Source organism: Anopheles bellator, chromosome 1 (assembly GCF_943735745.2).
Source record: "Anopheles bellator chromosome 1, idAnoBellAS_SP24_06.2, whole genome shotgun sequence".
Lineage (NCBI taxonomy): Eukaryota > Metazoa > Arthropoda > Insecta > Diptera > Culicidae > Anopheles > Anopheles bellator.
In genome coordinates, this window is record NC_071285.1 from 25,067,662 (window position 1) to 25,085,002 (window position 17,341).

The following is a 17,341-nucleotide window of genomic DNA, read 5'->3' on the forward strand; positions in this document are numbered from 1 at the left end:
TAACGTAACTTAACGTTTTCCATAAACGTAGTTTTCGAGTTTCTTAATAGGGGGGATATTTAAACATATTTTTTATCATGAAGGAAAACATTTATGACGATATCGCGATTGATCATGTATTTAATCAAGTTTGGATGCAGAAATAGGCAAATAAGTTCTACATTAGTTTATTCAAATGTGCCTCCAATTTGCTTTGATTAAGCTTGTTTTTACAGCAAATCAAGTTTAGGCTGTGTGATACAACACGTGCTTGAAGGACAAAACATGCCAACGATTGCCGGTTTTCGTCGACCAGGCTGACCTCTAGTATGAGACTAACGCAAGGATAAATAATCAGGACGGGCATTTGCAGACGGTACGTAATGTCCTCGTTGGCACTTACAGCGCACTGCGTATTTTGTAACCAGTTGAACAGTAACCGTCGACGCGTACTTCCGTCCATCGGAACAGGGTTGAACAGCTACTCCAGCACCCTGGACACTATTGAGGGTTACTAGTAGCAATCCTACTACCACGAACTGGTGATCGTAAGCCTTGTTCACGTTTTAAAAGCCCCTCGATGGCAGAGAAAAGAATTGGCGAATGAATGCAGTGGGCGCAATGAGGCGCCTTCATATTTGGACGCCGGCGCCGCGTGACAATACGCACCTGAAGGCCAGTTTTAGCCAGTAATTTTATTCCCAATCGGAAACGAAACACCTGTTGTACGCGAGCCATAAATTTGGCAGATAAGACGGACTGTGTGGGCGGATTTCAAATGATTCGATCTTTCCGATTGGCCCAACGGCTATGGATTGTTCCGCGCAAACAAAAGCTAATCTGTAGCACGGTAAATCGTAGCATAGATTTCTTTATGGCCATCGTGGGCTTAGAAACAGAAACATTGCTCAGTGGCTCAGTGGCCGACGAATTGAACCATGGAACTTACAATTTCTGGTTATTTGTTTCATGGCAATTCAAAACTATTGTAGAATGCGTAAAAACAATGGCGCTACGGAGGAAACGTGATCTTTAAGGGGAAATTTTGCAACTGGTTTTGCGGTTGCTTCAACAACGGCCGTAATCAATTCAACATTTAGAATACTCCGCCAAGACTGTGACTCATGCTCTATGCATAAAATTCGGGTTTAGATTTTATTTCTACAGCGAATCAACAACAAATAAGTAGCGTAAATAATACATATCTAGGCTTCTATGCTATACAATTATGATGGTGTTATAAAACGAGAACGTGCTCATCCTTCAAAATATCTCTCGGTGAAGCTACTAATTACTCACAACAAGCAACGTAACAAGCGCAGGAATTTACAATAGCTTTCTGCCTTCGTCAGATTGATCGTCCAAAAAGATTTACTTCCTCTACCCATATTAGTGTTCGAGCGCTTCTTCTATTAATAAACAATAAAGATCTGCACACGCGGCACCGGAACATCGCGGGCCAGTTTAAAATAGCTGTCGAATTTCTGTTCCTTTTGCTACGCTATCGTTTGCTCTTTTTCTACGTCTTATGGAGGCAACTTGTTTGTAGCTTCACCCGCTCCGCACTGTATAACTCTTAAGCTAGCGATCCTTAGTTCGTGGAAATCGTGGATTCGATGATGCGTTACATATTGTTCTGCACACTGGAAAACTTTTACAAAATCATCTGTTACAAATTAGTCTGCGCTGCTGCTGGGTGTATGAAACCGTGTTTTGCTGGCGTTGTGGTCACTGGTGGATACACCTCTTTAAAGCCGGATTACATGTGGTTCTATGTGTTGATTTTTTTTTCGTTTATTTGTTATGCGCTTTATTCATTTTGTATAACCTCTTGCAGAAGATCTACATCTCCTCGCGTGTTAAAGATCTATAAAAATACATTAAAAAAGAAACAGAAACATTGAGTCGCAATGGCTGAGCGGGACGGTTCACGCTATGGTCCCGCAGTAACATGGGTTGTCTAACTATCGAAACGGCGTAACTACTGGCTAAGCGAACATATTGGAAGGCGATGCTTGATTGGCACGGCGGTAACCACATCGTCCTCAAACGGGGCTCAAATCTTATTCACAAGCTCCCTCAGCACTTAAAGTAATCCTCAATAGAGTTGCTACGGAAAACACTTCGTTCTTTTCTTCCAACGCCATGCTTTAAGAATGTCCACTGCAAACTACGGCAGGGCAATAACGATAACAATTCATTGGCACATTATAACAGTCTCCAGAAGCTAGTGACAAAGTGGTAGAAAAATGATAACTTTACAATTGATGAACGACACGCGTGCGCCGTCTCGGGGCGTTACGGAATTGAACTTTTGCCGATAGACATGGTCTGGTACCATCGGGAGAAACAACCCCAACGATGCACAACGATCAGTAACCGCTAGAAGCTTTTTAAAATAAATTATTACATTTTTCAGTTCTCGGCCCGCGGAAGCAGCAAAGCTTTGGGAGGTGCAAGGTTCTACAACAAACAGAAACACAAGTTCTGCAATGCTCCATTCGAGTCACGATTGGTATGGGTGTTGCGATTCTCTTTGGAGCAAACGGTTTGCTTAAGGCGCTGCTCTGGGACACCACTGCTAATGTCGATCGAAGCCGGTGGCGATTCCGTCGGATTACTGCACTCTGCGGGTTGTGCGGGTTGCCGCGGACTACAAATACACGGTATCAGCGGTTTGCCGGCCGTTTTCGACAACGACTCTATGCTGCTGTCGGTGGTGCTCGGATGCAAATCTGTTTCTTCCGCTGCTGCTGGTCGGAACCGGTCCGTGGGGTTGAAGTACACAGGGGTAACAAAGGAGCAAAATGTAACAACAAAATATAAAATATAGCGTGCGATCATCTTTAGACCACACCCGGCTCAACGACAGGTAACATAGAAAAGGAATGATATTGCATGACATCAACCGTTGGTACCAAGGGGGGATCGAGTGATCATCTATCGAGAAATTAACAAAATTGTGATTGTTGCTGATGGTGCGTAGTGCGTAGGGTGTTGCAACCTCAACCCAGACTCTAGTGTCCCAGCCTCAGCCAGAACCTTCTTGAGACAGAAACAGAGACAAAAGAGAATTCAAAATCTCATTCGACGACGCTTTTGGTGCCCAACCAACAAAAGCCTCGCAAGAGATTCGTTCTCCGAAGAAACATGGCGAAACATTAACTTCCCGACAGGCAAGTTACTGGATACTGTGATGGAATGTAAGTGAATCATCCGACGCCGAGCACGGTGTGGGATGGAGTGATTATCGATTGAGGTCGACCATCTATCGGCCCTTTTCCCTATCGGCCTTGGAAACCCATCCATCGTGCTCCCAGAGCCCTCAGATTGCCTCGTCGCCTAGAGTACCATAAGTGCAAACAGTGTAATGATGGCAATAATGATCGCGATTACGGTAATGTAGTCAATGTTGCTGTTAGCCAAGCCATAAGTACATGCAAGTACGACATGCTGCGGTTGCACTAAGCTGCTACTGCTAGTTTTGTGTTTCGTTGCACCACCGGAGCCGGCCAGGTTGCTGCAGCAACTTCCGCTGCTTCGATGTCGTAAATCGGACCGATCGGCGCCATTCCCATCGCTGACTTTATCCGATGCGTTTTCACCACGAGCTGCTCGAACACGACGATCCGTCTCGTGCTGTTCCAGTTCTTCAAATGTCTCGACCGGCGGATCGTCCACGATGCCCGGAACGGTAGACATATCCGCTTCAACTGGCTCCTGTCGTTTAGGATCTCGTTCCACAGCCTCCAAGCACTCGGGGACGCCACCCTGTTCTGCCATCTTCTCCGAGAACGGTTTCTCTTCCTCCTGTGCACTAACGTCTTCGATGAAAATTTCCGGAATCTGCAGTACACTGCGGAAGGGATAGTAGCCCTGGCTCGCTGGCCCAATCTGTACCACGTTCACGAACGTAGCATCCTTGCGCTCGATGGTACCGTTGTTTTCGCAGCCGAAATCATTCAGGCTCACGTTGCCCGAGTCCGTGGTCGTCGAGTCGACATCAGCCGCATTCGTTTCCTCCAGCTCCTCGGCCAGATCTTCGTGGATTGTGTCGAGATTGTGGGGCAGCTGCGAGATTGGCCCGAAACTGGCGCTACGGGACAGATAGAAACACCCGACCGAACTACTGGTGGTGGTATCGGGTACGGCGTGCGATGGTTGTTCTTCGACGAGTGCCGCACTGGTGGTGCTGCCCTCTACAGCCGGGCCGTGCGTGGTGTGCGTGGTAGTGACATTGTTACAAGCAATGCTATTAGTAGCGGAACTGCAAACACTCTCCTCGCTGGTAGTAGTTTTACGGGTCGGGTGTAAGATGGTGGGAACGGCTACGGAAAAGACGACACCATTGCCATCGTCCTCGCACCTCGCATCATGCTCATCGCGAGGTGCGCCGACGCTGGCGGCGGTTGCCGTTGCTGTTTCCGAGCCCGGGTTGGGAAGGCTTGGGGAGGGGCGGGATGGTTGGTTGGCACGCGGCAACAACAACGACAACGCAAGCGGCACACTGGATGCTCCTTTACCTGACGGTGATGGACTTTTGATGCCGAAGATCATCGCTAGCTCCTCTGACGAATTGTACTGCGATTCGGTGTCCGAGGGCGTCAACCGTACCGACGATCCTGGCGGCGATTTCGAGGACCCGGAACGCTTCCGCTGCTCAGCGGCAATCACGCTCGGCTTGAGACACTCGCCGGACAACACTCGGTCTCGTTCGAGCGAAAGAATATCGCTCAGGTCGGGCTGGCCACTTGCCGGGAACTTTTGGGGCACCGCCTTGCTGGACGGGGCACTCGAGCCCATCTCCAGCTCGATCCCACACTCCTTCATGATCAAATCGATTTCCTCCTCCGTCGACTTCTTGTCCGAATCGGACTCGAACGGTTTGATGCTTTCGACTAGATTATCGTAGTCACGCTCGATCGACGACTTTACGCGCTCGTCGTCGGCGCTGGCGGCGACTGAATCTTCCAGCTCACTGAACTGTTCCTGGCAGTGTTTGCTGAGCGCTTCAAAGCTTCCGGCCGGCGTTAGCTGGGTAACTGGTGGCTCCAACACCTCAGTATCCGCCACCGATGGTTTCGTTCCGTCGTTTGACTCGACAAGGACAATCGTTGGATTCGCGTTCGGGGCGACCGTTGCCTGACTTACGTTCACCGCTGGGGAGGACATTGGAACGATGTCCTTCCCCGGTCGCTTAGCTGGCTCTACCGGCTTCGTATCCTCCTCGATCACATCACGCAGCATTTCCTCGCAGTACTTTGCCGTCACTTCGTTAGTCGCATCGGAAGTTTTCTGGAAGACCTTCGACGGAGCGGTGGCCACCGGAGCGATCGTCTTGCTGACCGCAGTTCGACGGTTCGGTTTCGCTTCCGGGCTCGTACCACTCGACACCGACTGCGTTTCCTTGCGCAGCTCGGCCAGATCGGCCCCCAGCTTTTCGCTCGTGGTCTGCGCTTCGAGTGCGATCGCGTTCAGGATCTCCTCGAACTCGGCCTTATGCTTAGCGCCCACGATGATCGGCTCCGTGCCGGACCGTGGCCGAGGAGTCGGTGTGGTGCTCTTCGTGTCGCTTGCCCCGTCCGTCGATCGAGGACTCTTGGGTGGGCTGCCACTGGAGCTGGACTTTAGTGTCGACGGCAGATTGAAGACCGCTCCCCGGTTGCGGTCCGTTGGAGGTGTGCCGGTGTTCTTGGCTCGGACCTGACCGCGAGCTTCTTCGGGGGGCGACGGGTCCTTGGGCCGCTGCTCGGCCGCTTTCGGTTTCGCAGTGCTCTCGCGCAGACTCTTCGCGTACAGCTCGAGTTTGTAGTAATCTTCCAGGTTGCCACCGGATGGTTTGGCCGCATCCCGCTGGATTTGGTTGTAGATGCTCGAGGACAGTGAGCCAGAGTTACGCTTCGTTCGAGAATCCTCCGATTCGCTGCTCGTGTTACCGGATACTGGCATAGTGGCCGGGCCGGGCTTACGGTCCAAGCTTGCCTGTAGGTCCTTGTCCTTTCGCAACTGCCGGAAAGCGAGATCGTCCGTCACTAGGTCGGGCGACTGGCGTGGCATGTAGCGTGGAGTTTGCTGCCTAGCCGGCGTCTGCACGGTCAGGTAGTCGGTGTTGGGTGGCGGAGGGATCGGACCCACGGGAATGCCGAACGGTGGCTGGGTGTTGGCCGTCCTTAGCTTGCTGTTTGCCCGCTTGATGCTACGGTAGCTCAGATCGTCCAGCTGCAGGTCCGGTTCCGGTTTGGCACGGTCCTCCTCCGGATCGGGCTCGTAACGGTAGGTGCGGGCCCGACTACTGAACCCGGTCGGTGTCGGTACGTCCCGTTGCTCGGCCCGTTCGAGCAGATCTTCGTCGCTCAGCTTGAGGCTCTTGTAGATCGCCTCCAGCTCACTGATCGCTTCCTCCAGGTTCGCCGATTTCCGTTTGCGTGCCAGTTCCTCCTCGGAGCAGGAGTTTCGCTTCGAAATGGTTCGCATCGGTGGTGCCGGTGGCGCCGCTGTCTGGTGTCCGTTACTCTTCGAACTCTCCGGCTCCTCACCGCCGTAGCGTCTATAGACCGTCTGCGATCCTGCGACGGTCTTGGCGACGTGCTCTTCGTATTTGTTTCCTCCTTGGGCAAATGAATCACTGTTCGCAGGATGACTGGAGCCCTTCGGTTTCACCTCGTACACCTTCTGGTTTGGTGATCGGATCGGAGCCCCGCTTGCCCCATCGCTCTGCCGCAGGTACAGCCGACCGCTGACCACATCCTGTTTCTGGTGCTGTTGTTTATCGTCCAGCAGGCTATCCAGCTCGCGGGTCAACTCCTGATTGCGCCGGTTCATGATCTCCAGCGCGCGGGAAGTGGACACGGAGCGAGAGGTTGCCGCCATGCCCGCCACACCCGGTCGCCGTTCGGTTGCCCTTCCACGGCGGCCACCGCCGGTCGCCGTCGTTGCACTGGCGTTGCTCTGCTCCTCCTCTATGCGTCGCCAGAAGGCGGAAGCTGATTGCTGGGGGGTGCGCGCACCACCACCGGTCGTGCTGCTGTCATTGACCGACTCTGAGCTGTCCGCTCGGAAAGATCGTGACGTCGAGCGGCCACCAACGCCACCGGACGGTGTCGTTGTGCCACTGTAGACCAGCGAGGACTCACTGCCGGTGGCCGGAGGCTGTGGAGATACCTTCGGATCGTATGGTTCGAAAGTTCGATCCTGGATCTGGATCGGTTTCCGCGACCGAGGGCTTACATCGGTCACGTAGCGATACTCGGCCGATCGCAGCTGTTGCTGATGTGGCGACGATACCGGCAGTGTCGCGTGACGATAATGCTGATGGTGATGATGATGATGATGGTGATGTGGCTGTTGCTGCTGCTGTTGGTGCTGCTGATGATGCTGGTGATGATGGTACACAACGTTGGAAGGCGGAGTGCTGGGTGGTGGATGCACTACGACTGGAGTTTGTTGCTGGCGAGAAATGTATCGCTGCTTCGGGGGTTGCTGCTGCTGCTGCTGCAGCTCAGCTGGCTGTACTGAGGAAGCCCTCGGTGGTGTGACAGTGAACGCACCCTGCATTGCGGGGGGCGGTGGAGTTCGGTGCACCACGGTGGGTCCACTGCCGCCCCACAGCCGATCCTCGCTGGTGCACTTGCCGTTCGACTGCCAAATGCTGCCGGTCGGTCCGTGAAGCTGATGGTAGCGATCGAAGGCGTAGGACACGGGACGTGCCTCGTTCGTGTGCCCGATCGTGAGCCTCCGCTGGGGATCGCGCGGCGGTATCGGCGGTGGACTGCGGATGGCGTCCCGCATCGAGCTCACCTTGCTCTGGATGTAGAAGCTGTTCTCGTACGTCACCGTGTGGGGATTCGTGGCCGTCGGAGGAGATTGGGGTGGGTACGCTTGCGGTACCTGATGGCCGTAACCGGGGGAACTGTTCGAAGGACAGCGGTACGCATGTGGACCCACGTTCGTCAGGCTGGCGGAATTGCGCAGGTTCGGATGTGAGCCACCGCTGGCGTGGTACTCGAACGTTCCCGGTCTCCGATAGGCCACATCCACCGAGCGGATGCTGCCACCGCCAGCATGCTGCGGTAGCATACTGGGTGAGATGGGCTGCGTGTGCCAGCGGTTTGGCGCCCCCTGTGGGCTGTGACCATCGTCCCGTCCGGACATCCGCTTCAGATAGCGCTCGGTACGGGCGGTGCGCGACTTCCGGTGCGAGCCTGCGCTGTGATTCCCCAGGCTGTCATCGCTCCGGAAGCGAGACATCGACGAGGAGCGGTGAGATTCTTCGTCGCTCGACGACTGGCGCTCCTTCGAGCGGACCCCACCACCCCGGTCCTTCTTCGTGGCCGTATGCCGATCCAACGATCCGTTGGCCGGGTACGGATCGATCGCGTTGATACTTTCGCTCTCCCGGAAACCGTACTGATTGTGCGATGTCTGAAGTAGCACTTGCTGTTGCAACGGGTGCTGCTGATGTTGGTGCGGACTGACGACGATGTGGTCGAATCCGGCGCCAACGATACGGCTCGAGCGCTTCTTGCGCTTCCCGTTCAGCGTACTGCCCGCCTTGACCGGCACGAAGCCTGCCTTCCGGTCCTCCTCCGAGCTTGAGTCCGTGTCGAGCTCCTTCTTCTTTTTCCGGAACAAGCTTCCCAGGGACCATTTCTTGTCCTTGCTCTTGGTCGCCACTGCTCGATCCATGTCCTGTTGCTTCTGTCGTTGCTGCTGCTGCTGCTGCTGTTGCACATGGGCCGTGATGTCCTTCGGGAGTGGTAACTGGGGTCTCCACGGAGACGCTGTCTGGACAGTCTGTGGGCGGGAAGCAAGTGAAACGAAATCAAAGTTTTAGTAAACGGTCTTCGAAGCTGCGCTTACTTCCGCCATCATATCCGCCCCATCTGTTACGCTGGAATGCGCGAGGAAAGTTAAAAATAGTCGCGCTGTATACGTTGAACTGCGATGCCGAGCTCCCCGCGAATATGTGCTGCCCCCAAGGTCGGTTCGATTTTCACAAATTGCTTTACGCCCCCTGCAATGATCTTGTTTTCCTCGAACTCGCCGTTCTTTGGAGGTGGTCCCCTTTTTTCCAGCATTCGATTCACCTTCCATACGATTTCGATTCGGCGTTTTGCGAAAATCGCCCGGCAAGCAAGTGGGTAACGCGTTAGGTAACGGTTGGGGCCACTCTGCCCTAGTGGACCTCTCGCCAGCGTTGGGCAGTTTTCCCCTCGAACCCACAACCAGTTGCCAGTAAGCGAGGCAATTGTCGGAAAATGGGCGATCGAATCGATTTTTCCAACCGATCTGTTCGATCGGGCACGGGGGCCGGGACCAAAAAGCTGGGAGTGATCGTGTGCGCAGAACGGGGAAAAGAAACGAAAAATGATCGTACAGAGAAAGGGGATATGTTTGGTGGTTGGCTTTCTGGAAAATCTTTCCTTAAAACGTTCTTCTTTAGTGTTCCTAAAGAATACTTAAGAAATTTAACAACAAGAGGACGGAGGACGAACGGCGGCACAACTGTCAGTGAGGCCTTTCCTCGCCGGAAGGACAGTTTTATTATAAGGTTGTACCATTGCCTGGCAAGTGCCATTTACGTTTTTGGCACTACCCCAAACGACCGAGAGGCAGGCATTGACCACGTTGTTTTTTGGGGGTTTTGCGCTGGAACGAATCAACTCCATCGTCAAGTCACCAAAACATTAATTAACCGCCAGTAGATGGGAAGCAGATTAAACCGGAGAAACAGTCGAAAACTTGAACTAATTTCGGTTGCAGTCCCTTGCCCCGATTTCAGTCACAGCGAACGATCGATCACACCGCAAGGTTAGGCCCCCAAACTCGCGCTGTGTTCGTTTAGCACGTCGATAATTTGTACGTTTATCAGCCTTTTCCGATCGCCCCGCGCACGCAGCCTCGAATGACCAACACAAACGTTGACTAAAGGGAGCGGCTAGAAAGCCGCCTTTTTCAAATCCGCTCGACTCCGCTTTCCGGTTCGGCGGATGGCGGTTTCTGGTTGCCCCGAAAAGGTGTTAAGTTGTGTGGCGGTTTCCGTCACTTTTGAACAACCAACCAGGTCCTATGTCCGGAACGCACGTGTCGCTCGGTCCGAGATTAGCCGGCCATTGGGATCTCTACTCGGAGAGGTCCGGATCAGCAAAAAAAAGCCGGACTCTCTAGACCTTTGGTGGGATTGGTTTGTTTGCAACTTAAAAATTGAGAACCACCCAAAAGCAGACCAAGCCACGGCCCTTGAAACGCAAAAAACAACGACGCACGACACTCAACCAGTTTCCGAGGTCCGATCGTTACCATGCGTAATGTCAGAATGGGGGGGGCCGCCCGCTCTGAAGGAGTCTTTTAACTTTCGGGCCCTACCTAGCGCGTATCCTTTCTTCTGGACGAGCGGGAATCGCGATCAAGAGCCGCTGTTGGCGTGGTACACGATCCGACCGGAGCAGAGCACCGAAATTATTTGAATTGGTAATTGCTTAAATTATCCTCAAGAGGGGTAGACCCGAACAGGCTGTGAGGGGTTTTTCGGAGCATTCGAAGCTGTTCTCTTGACCCCCGCCGCTGCTTGAAAGCTTGAACGGAGGTGAGTGGCCGGAGGTACACAGAAATGGTAATAATAACGGGTACGGTCACTCAACGTGACACCGCCTCGGAGATTACCACGTTTTTCGGGAGGGGGTTTATAGCGAAAGCTTAATTTCGCTGTACGTCGTCCGGTCACGTTCCAGCGGCTGTCACCATTTCTGGACCAACCCACACCACCCGCCCCTTTTAAGGGACACGCATCCGAACCGCTCTGGAGCCATCTTCAAAACGCCGGTCTGGCTCCTGGAGCATTGACATAGGTCACCGCCGGCACCAGGTATACACAGCCCGGGCACCGGCCTTCACTTGACCGTTTGTTAACGGTCCTCTGTAGATCGTCAGTACTGGGCCACCGTTCGGCCACCACCAGAACACACGACGTGTCAGTGTCAGGCGTGATTATAATTATTACGATTGCGTTGGTGTTCACGCTTCGCTTCTCTGACAGCGCGCGAGCCGAAACGGGACACCAGGCTGCGGCAGCGGGCGTTTGGCGTTGTCCACTATAAGTACGAACCGCGGTGACGCAAGCACGGCTCCGTTCGGGCACGGACCCGTAAACAATCTGTTTTTTTCCACACACCAGCACACTGCTAGGCCGCTCGCAATTTGAAGAATGCAGTCTCAAGAGCATCGCAGCGTATAGAGATCATCACTCTGCTGGTGTCGGTCAGTCAGTCAGTCATGCAAACGACTGTCGTGCACCGAAAACACCGCCTCTGAATCACCCAGAATTCACCTATTGGACCTTTCTTCTCTCGTGCAGCGGTAGAGGCAGTGACACTTTGCACGCTTCACGCGCGACCCATCAGGGAACCTTGAAAACGGAAGCCGACGGGCGCGAGTCGGCGGCGGCGGTCATCGCGCGGGACAGTCTATTTAGGGACGATTACGTGCGTGGGAAAATCCGCGGGCGGATCACGTCCAAAGGAAAGGATCCGCCAGCCAGCGCTACACCGTCGGCTCCACTAGTAACTGTTGAACAGCTTAGTCGACTTTGGTTAGGGGCGCTGTTGGCCTTACTTGCAGAAAAATCAATCCTTGGTTCGACATCCTGTTCGATGATGGACAGCTTCGCTCGCGAGACTACCTCAGCTCAATCGATCGGTCGATAGGTGTAAAACACATTCCGTCCGGCTGTTATCACTAGCTCTAGGTGGCGTGGTGGCGCGGTGACCTGGTCCACTCGTGGCCAACGCAACAGCAGCGCTTTGCTACCAGCTACTAGACACACACGTACACGCACCGAACTGCGGACACTTACTAAAGCACACGGGCGCAACGGAACTCGCTCGCTCACCGCTCTCGCCGAAACGAATCTATCTGCGCGCGTCACTTTCGAGCAGCTAGCGGGTTCGAGCTAGGTCGAACGCTTCATTAGCGACGACCATCGCCGATCTACTCACTCGTCTCGTATCGTACGTCACTCTACGATAAGGCGGACGGTGTGACAGGACCTACGCCACACTCGGATGATTCGCTCGCAGGGAGGGAGATGGGCAAATGGAATCGAATTTCTGAAGTAACTCGACTCGACTTCCGCACACTAGCTTAGTGGCCCGGAGCGGAACCACCGGTCATCTCTGTTCAGCAACCGTCGCCGCGAGTGTCCCCACAAAAATAGAACAATAAAGCACTGGCTGACAGGAGTAGCGAGACGAAGGACAGAATAAAACACGGCGAGTTAACCCGAAAATAATCCTTCGGCCGTTTATTTACATTACCCGCTGGGTAAAAATAGCAAACGGTTCCGTACCGTCGCCGATCGCCGTCACTATCAGCGTCGAGCAGTCGAGCAGTCGAGCAGTCGAGCAGTCGAGCAGTTAGCGCACTGCGCCAACTGACGGTTGTGAAATTGGCTGTGTTTACACCAAGTGACCCCGCGTTGTTTTCTTGCGAAAAATGCCAGGCCGGGTGCTGGCCGGACCGGAAGTCACGATCGAAACTACCAGATTGCAGAGATTTGACGCTCTGAATGCTCGCTGTCACCGAAGCACACATGTGTAATTCCTAGCGGCGGTGTGAACGATAAATCGTCTAGACCCGCGAGACCCGGCCTGTTTATTCAGCCGTGGTTCGGTCGGGGTTGTGTTTTCTCGAAACACGTAAACGATCGGGGCTGGGGCACCATTCGATCAGAACTCCCGGTAGCCAGTGAGACAGGCACTGTCGGAACACATGCACACAAAACCGACTGCAATGCCGGCCATTTGATGTGCATTCCGTGGGATCGGAGAATCTTTTAACTATCTCCGTGTGCGTCGGAGTCGAGTTCATCAAATATCTTGCATCTCCGGTTTACGCAGAACTACTGGCTCCCTGGACCCCCCGCCGATCGACCAGCATCCGCTTGCCGGCGTAATACGGTGAGATCTAAACCGAGCGATTGGGAAAATGGAAACATGGGGGCAAGCAAATGGCGGCGCGTAGAGTTAATGGTAAGACCTCGATGACCAAAGTTATGTATCGTTCGCTCTGCTCTCCGTTTTGTTTTAGCTTCCCCCCACTGGGTCCGAAGTAGATGTCCAACATCTGCCAAAGGTCGGTGCCTTGCCTTTGCGCCGTGATGCAATGCGTGGCGTGGTGATGCCACGCTTATTGCGCTGAAAAACGGGGCCGCACGCAACCCCAGAACAGACGCACGATTGTTCTTTGGAGTGCGGTAAAAATAGCTTCGAGAGCGAAAGCGCTCGTCTCCGCGAAAGTGAAGTCCTATGGTTGGGCGCGCGCCGGGGACTTCTGGCGAAATCCGCGCCGGGGCCATTATCGTGGCTGGAGCTGGCGGCGGCGGCGACGCGTGTGGTAATGACCAGTGCACGTTAATGATGGCGGCGTTTATCGGTGCTGGTGCTGGTGGTGCTGGTCTACATCCTCATTTACATCCCCGGGTCGGTACATTGATTAGGTACACCCTGTCCTAGGGTGCGACAAACGTCGATACACAAGATACGGGCACAATTCAAAGGGCCTGCCCGCCACGGAAAGGCAAACTTTCACCTCTAACAGACCCCCGTGGGCCCGGGGCCGAGGCCGAGGCCGAGGGAAGTTTGCAATTATTTGCCGCAACTCCGGGCTTCCAGCTCATCGAATGCCACACCGGGCGGCGGGTGAAAAGTAAGTGGTAGGTTGGTGGTCCCTTTCCTCTTCGCCGCGCAGTCAGCACCTTCGATCCGATGAAGGGTTATTAGGCGCTCTTCCCTATCTTTCACTTTTCACAACAACAAGTATGTCAGGTGACGCTGATGGTGCCGCTGGTTTTGCTTTCCAGCCAACGCCATTGCTAATTCTCGGGACATTTGTCATGTGGGTGTGCGGGTGGAAGCGATTATCCATCCATCCGGGCGGGACCCAGAAACTGTGCCAGCTAATCGATACTTCCGACGACAAATGAAGTGTCTAATGGAAGAATGTATACTGATTTTCAGGCGCACTGAGACTACCGTTTGCCCACGAGCATGTCGGCGGGAACGGGGCTCTGAAAAGGACGTGACCTTAATTTGGCCCCACATCTTCCATCGCTGCGCTGTGGCGTGCTCAATCTCGGCCCCAACCGATGGATGTGGCGGATAGAATAGCTTCGTCAATCTAACACCTGCGCCGACTTCAGACTCTGGACCAGGAGATATGATGAACCCAATTGGAAAAAAAGATGTTCTTACAGGCTGATCAAATGCCAAATCTCCAGACCCGATCGCTAATCGATCTTGTAAACGCTCGCCAGATAAGTATTGTTCGTTTGACTTTTTCTGATCGGTTGCTCTTACAACGGACCGCAATCGAAGATCAGGCCGAGTAATAGAATGTACGCCCGTCCAATTGCTCCGGGTTTGTTCCGTTTCAAATTCGAGTAAATTAAACTTTGACTCTGCGATCCTCTCCGAGTCCAAGATGCTCAATCATCATCTATCATCGGCAATGGTCCATAAATAGTCTGCAAGATGTTATGCCGGGCGGGGGCCAGATGTTTACATCTGGAATGATTTCGCTTGCGCAAATGCAATATATAATCAAGGCATGAGATACAACCGATTGGCGGAGTCTCGTACAATACACCAGCTAACCAATATCACAATAAAACGGCCCCACCTAGACTCATAGTCTGGTGTAGTAAACTCATAAGTTGGGCAAAGTTGGGCTCTAATCGTTGAACAACTTTCTGTTTCCTGCACCTCTACAACTCGACTCGACGCCGTCGTTGAAAGTAGGGCGATCGGTGAGTCAATCGAAGCATTAATCTCACCAGAACATATGCCTTCTGCGGACCGATCATATAATTATGGCCGCCGTGCAGGAGAACGCAGGACGCTGGATAATCGTGGTCCCAAAACCTATACTTTTCCTTTTAATCCACCACCGCACCATTACAGTGCGAGCGGTCAATTTTGCGATTTTTTGCTCGAATGTGCGTTCCGGAGAGACAGAGAGAGAGAGAGCCGCCGGAGACTTCAACCGCCGATTGTGATCGCCGTCCGAGCGTTCTACATCTCGGCCCGGTCCGCGTAAATGCTACAAAATCACAGACTGGGACTCGCCGGATGATACCACATGTGTGCATGATCAATGCAGAAATAACCTGACCTTTGACCACACTCAACTCCGCCAACGAGCTGGATCACTGGCTAAGGCGGCCTCCGACGCACGCACGAGCCGAGATTGCCCCAAAATATTGCGTCCCGTTTTCAAAACATTCCTCACATTTTGGTCCGGAAAATAACAGATAAATAAAAAGGCGCCACAAAAAAAAACAAAAAACATCACATTCAAAATAACAACATTGCATGCTTATGCTACACACGCGGTCACGGTCGCGCACGCGTCCGTCTCGGGCGGGTCTCGGTGAGTTCCGAAATGTTTGGCCCCCAAACCGTGGCACGATTGTCGGAAAGGAAGCGCAAAACCAAAATTGAACGTTCAACAACTTTATGCGAGAGTAAGACGCCCCGGTTGGGGCACGTCAGATGACATTACGTGCCCTCAAAGAACAGCACACGAAAAGAGCTCACTCTGCGTTTCCTAAGGGCCAAAGGCTCCAGAGAGTTGCTCTAATCTATTTGCAAACAGCAGACTCCGGGCAAACAACGCCGGCCACAACAAAGTTTATGCTGCACGCCTGCTGCGAGTGAGGCAATTCCGTTTCCTACAGCAAGCCTGTGCCCGGGGCCACTAATTTGGGGCTAATATTTAAGCACACCTTCGAGTTAGCGGTTGAACCAGTTCATCATCCGGTCGGATGACGTCGGTTCACAGAGGGGGGGGGTTTACTCTCTAGGACTTTCTTCCTCTGGCTGCTTAACACCTCAACTGTCACCGACAAACGTGGCAAGTGGGTGAGTCTGGCAAGTAGTTGACATAGCTTATCTTTGGACTGGTTACACCCAACAGTAACAGGAAGAGGGCACGATCTGGGGGAGAGATTCATTAACCTCCTCGAGGTGTGGTGTCTTTAGATGCCACATCAGAAAAGTTTATGTCGGCAAACACGCACCGAACCTGCGGAGGGGCCCTTACAAAAAGGAGTGCCATTATAAAGCACGAGTTTGTTGTTAAGTTGCTTCGTGACGATAACTTTTCATCAAAGTTAGCTGCGAGCGGCACGCGATCCAATGTTAAACCGTTTTACATCGGATGGCCAGCTCGATCGAAGCAGATGTTGTAATTGGCTCATGTTCAGGGCGATGTTTACCACCACCAAATGGGCCCCATGGAAAGTGGCGATGGAAAATTCACACTTCACAACATGCCGGCGAAAGGGCCACGCAACTAGAAAATGATACGGATTGTAGTACCTGGCTAAACTGGCTCAAACGTTTCACTAGATTAGTTGGAAGGCCCAGGCGTCGGTCGAGAAAAAAAACGGAAACACCAGACAGGCAGAAGCTTTCGACGCAGCTTCAATCGCGGTTGTGTACTACAAATGGCCGTTTTTTGTTGGTGCCCCCCCAACATAACACACAACATTGCAACATTGCAGCTGGGTGGTACTGCAAAGAAAGCCAGCGTTGTTCGCGTGGCGGCCGAATTGTGTAAGACGCGGTTTCGGTTGTGCTCGGTTTTTAAACAATCTTTCAGCGCGTCCATTCGTCCGCTCGGGAGAAGCGTCCGGATCTGTCGGGGCCGGAGATAGAAATTAACTTTTCCCCGGACATTACATACCCTTTTGTTCACGTGCGCCGCCTGGCTACCGTTGATCGTATTGGACAAACATGCTTTATGTAACGTCCGTTCGAAATTATGGTAGCGTGGTTTGGTGTGGGCATGTTTTACATGTTTTTGCATGCCACGGCAACAAAAACTAGAATGAATGAGCTACAAAACACACCGTTTGTCCGGTCCTCCTCGGACGCAAGATCGTTAACGTAACGCAATCCGACAACACACAATACTCGGGAGAGATCCGTCGACGAGTTCGCTAATAATTGTTCGATGTTGTGACGGGATTTTATTGGATAGCCTTTTTTTCGTACCCTGCACTGTCACAACGAATCCTGTTAAGTCATCGATGGTAATGGAGGTCCATGCCGTCCAGCAAGCAGTAGAAATTCTAATTGTAGGTCTAAATTTTTGGCTACTCGTCTTGCGGTTTCGACACATATTTTATCGACTCTCGGCCCCTTACAGTGCTGCTGGTTCTTCCAGAAGAATGGTCCGTCAAAGTCATGGTCGACAATAGGGCACGATGTTCTAGCATCCTGATCGGGGGTCCCTCCCCAAAATCTGCCAATAATGCCTTGAAGCGACAAAAAAGTCAACGGTACCGACTGTCGGTGCGTCACGA

At 52.9% G+C, this 17,341-nt stretch overlaps 1 protein-coding gene across 1 annotated transcript in view; it reads right to left on the reverse strand.

The window, feature by feature from the left end:
• Positions 1-11,619, reverse strand: part of LOC131215292 (uncharacterized) — a 59,550-nt gene extending 47,931 nt beyond the window's left edge. The window contains exons 1-2 of the mRNA XM_058209680.1: positions 11,590-11,619; positions 4,503-8,772 (exon numbers count right to left, since the gene is read on the reverse strand). Coding sequence (XP_058065663.1) covers positions 4,503-8,772; positions 11,590-11,619 — 4,300 coding nt within the window. The remainder of the gene's footprint in view (positions 1-4,502; positions 8,773-11,589) is intronic.
• Between the last annotated feature and the right edge of the window lie 5,722 nt (positions 11,620-17,341).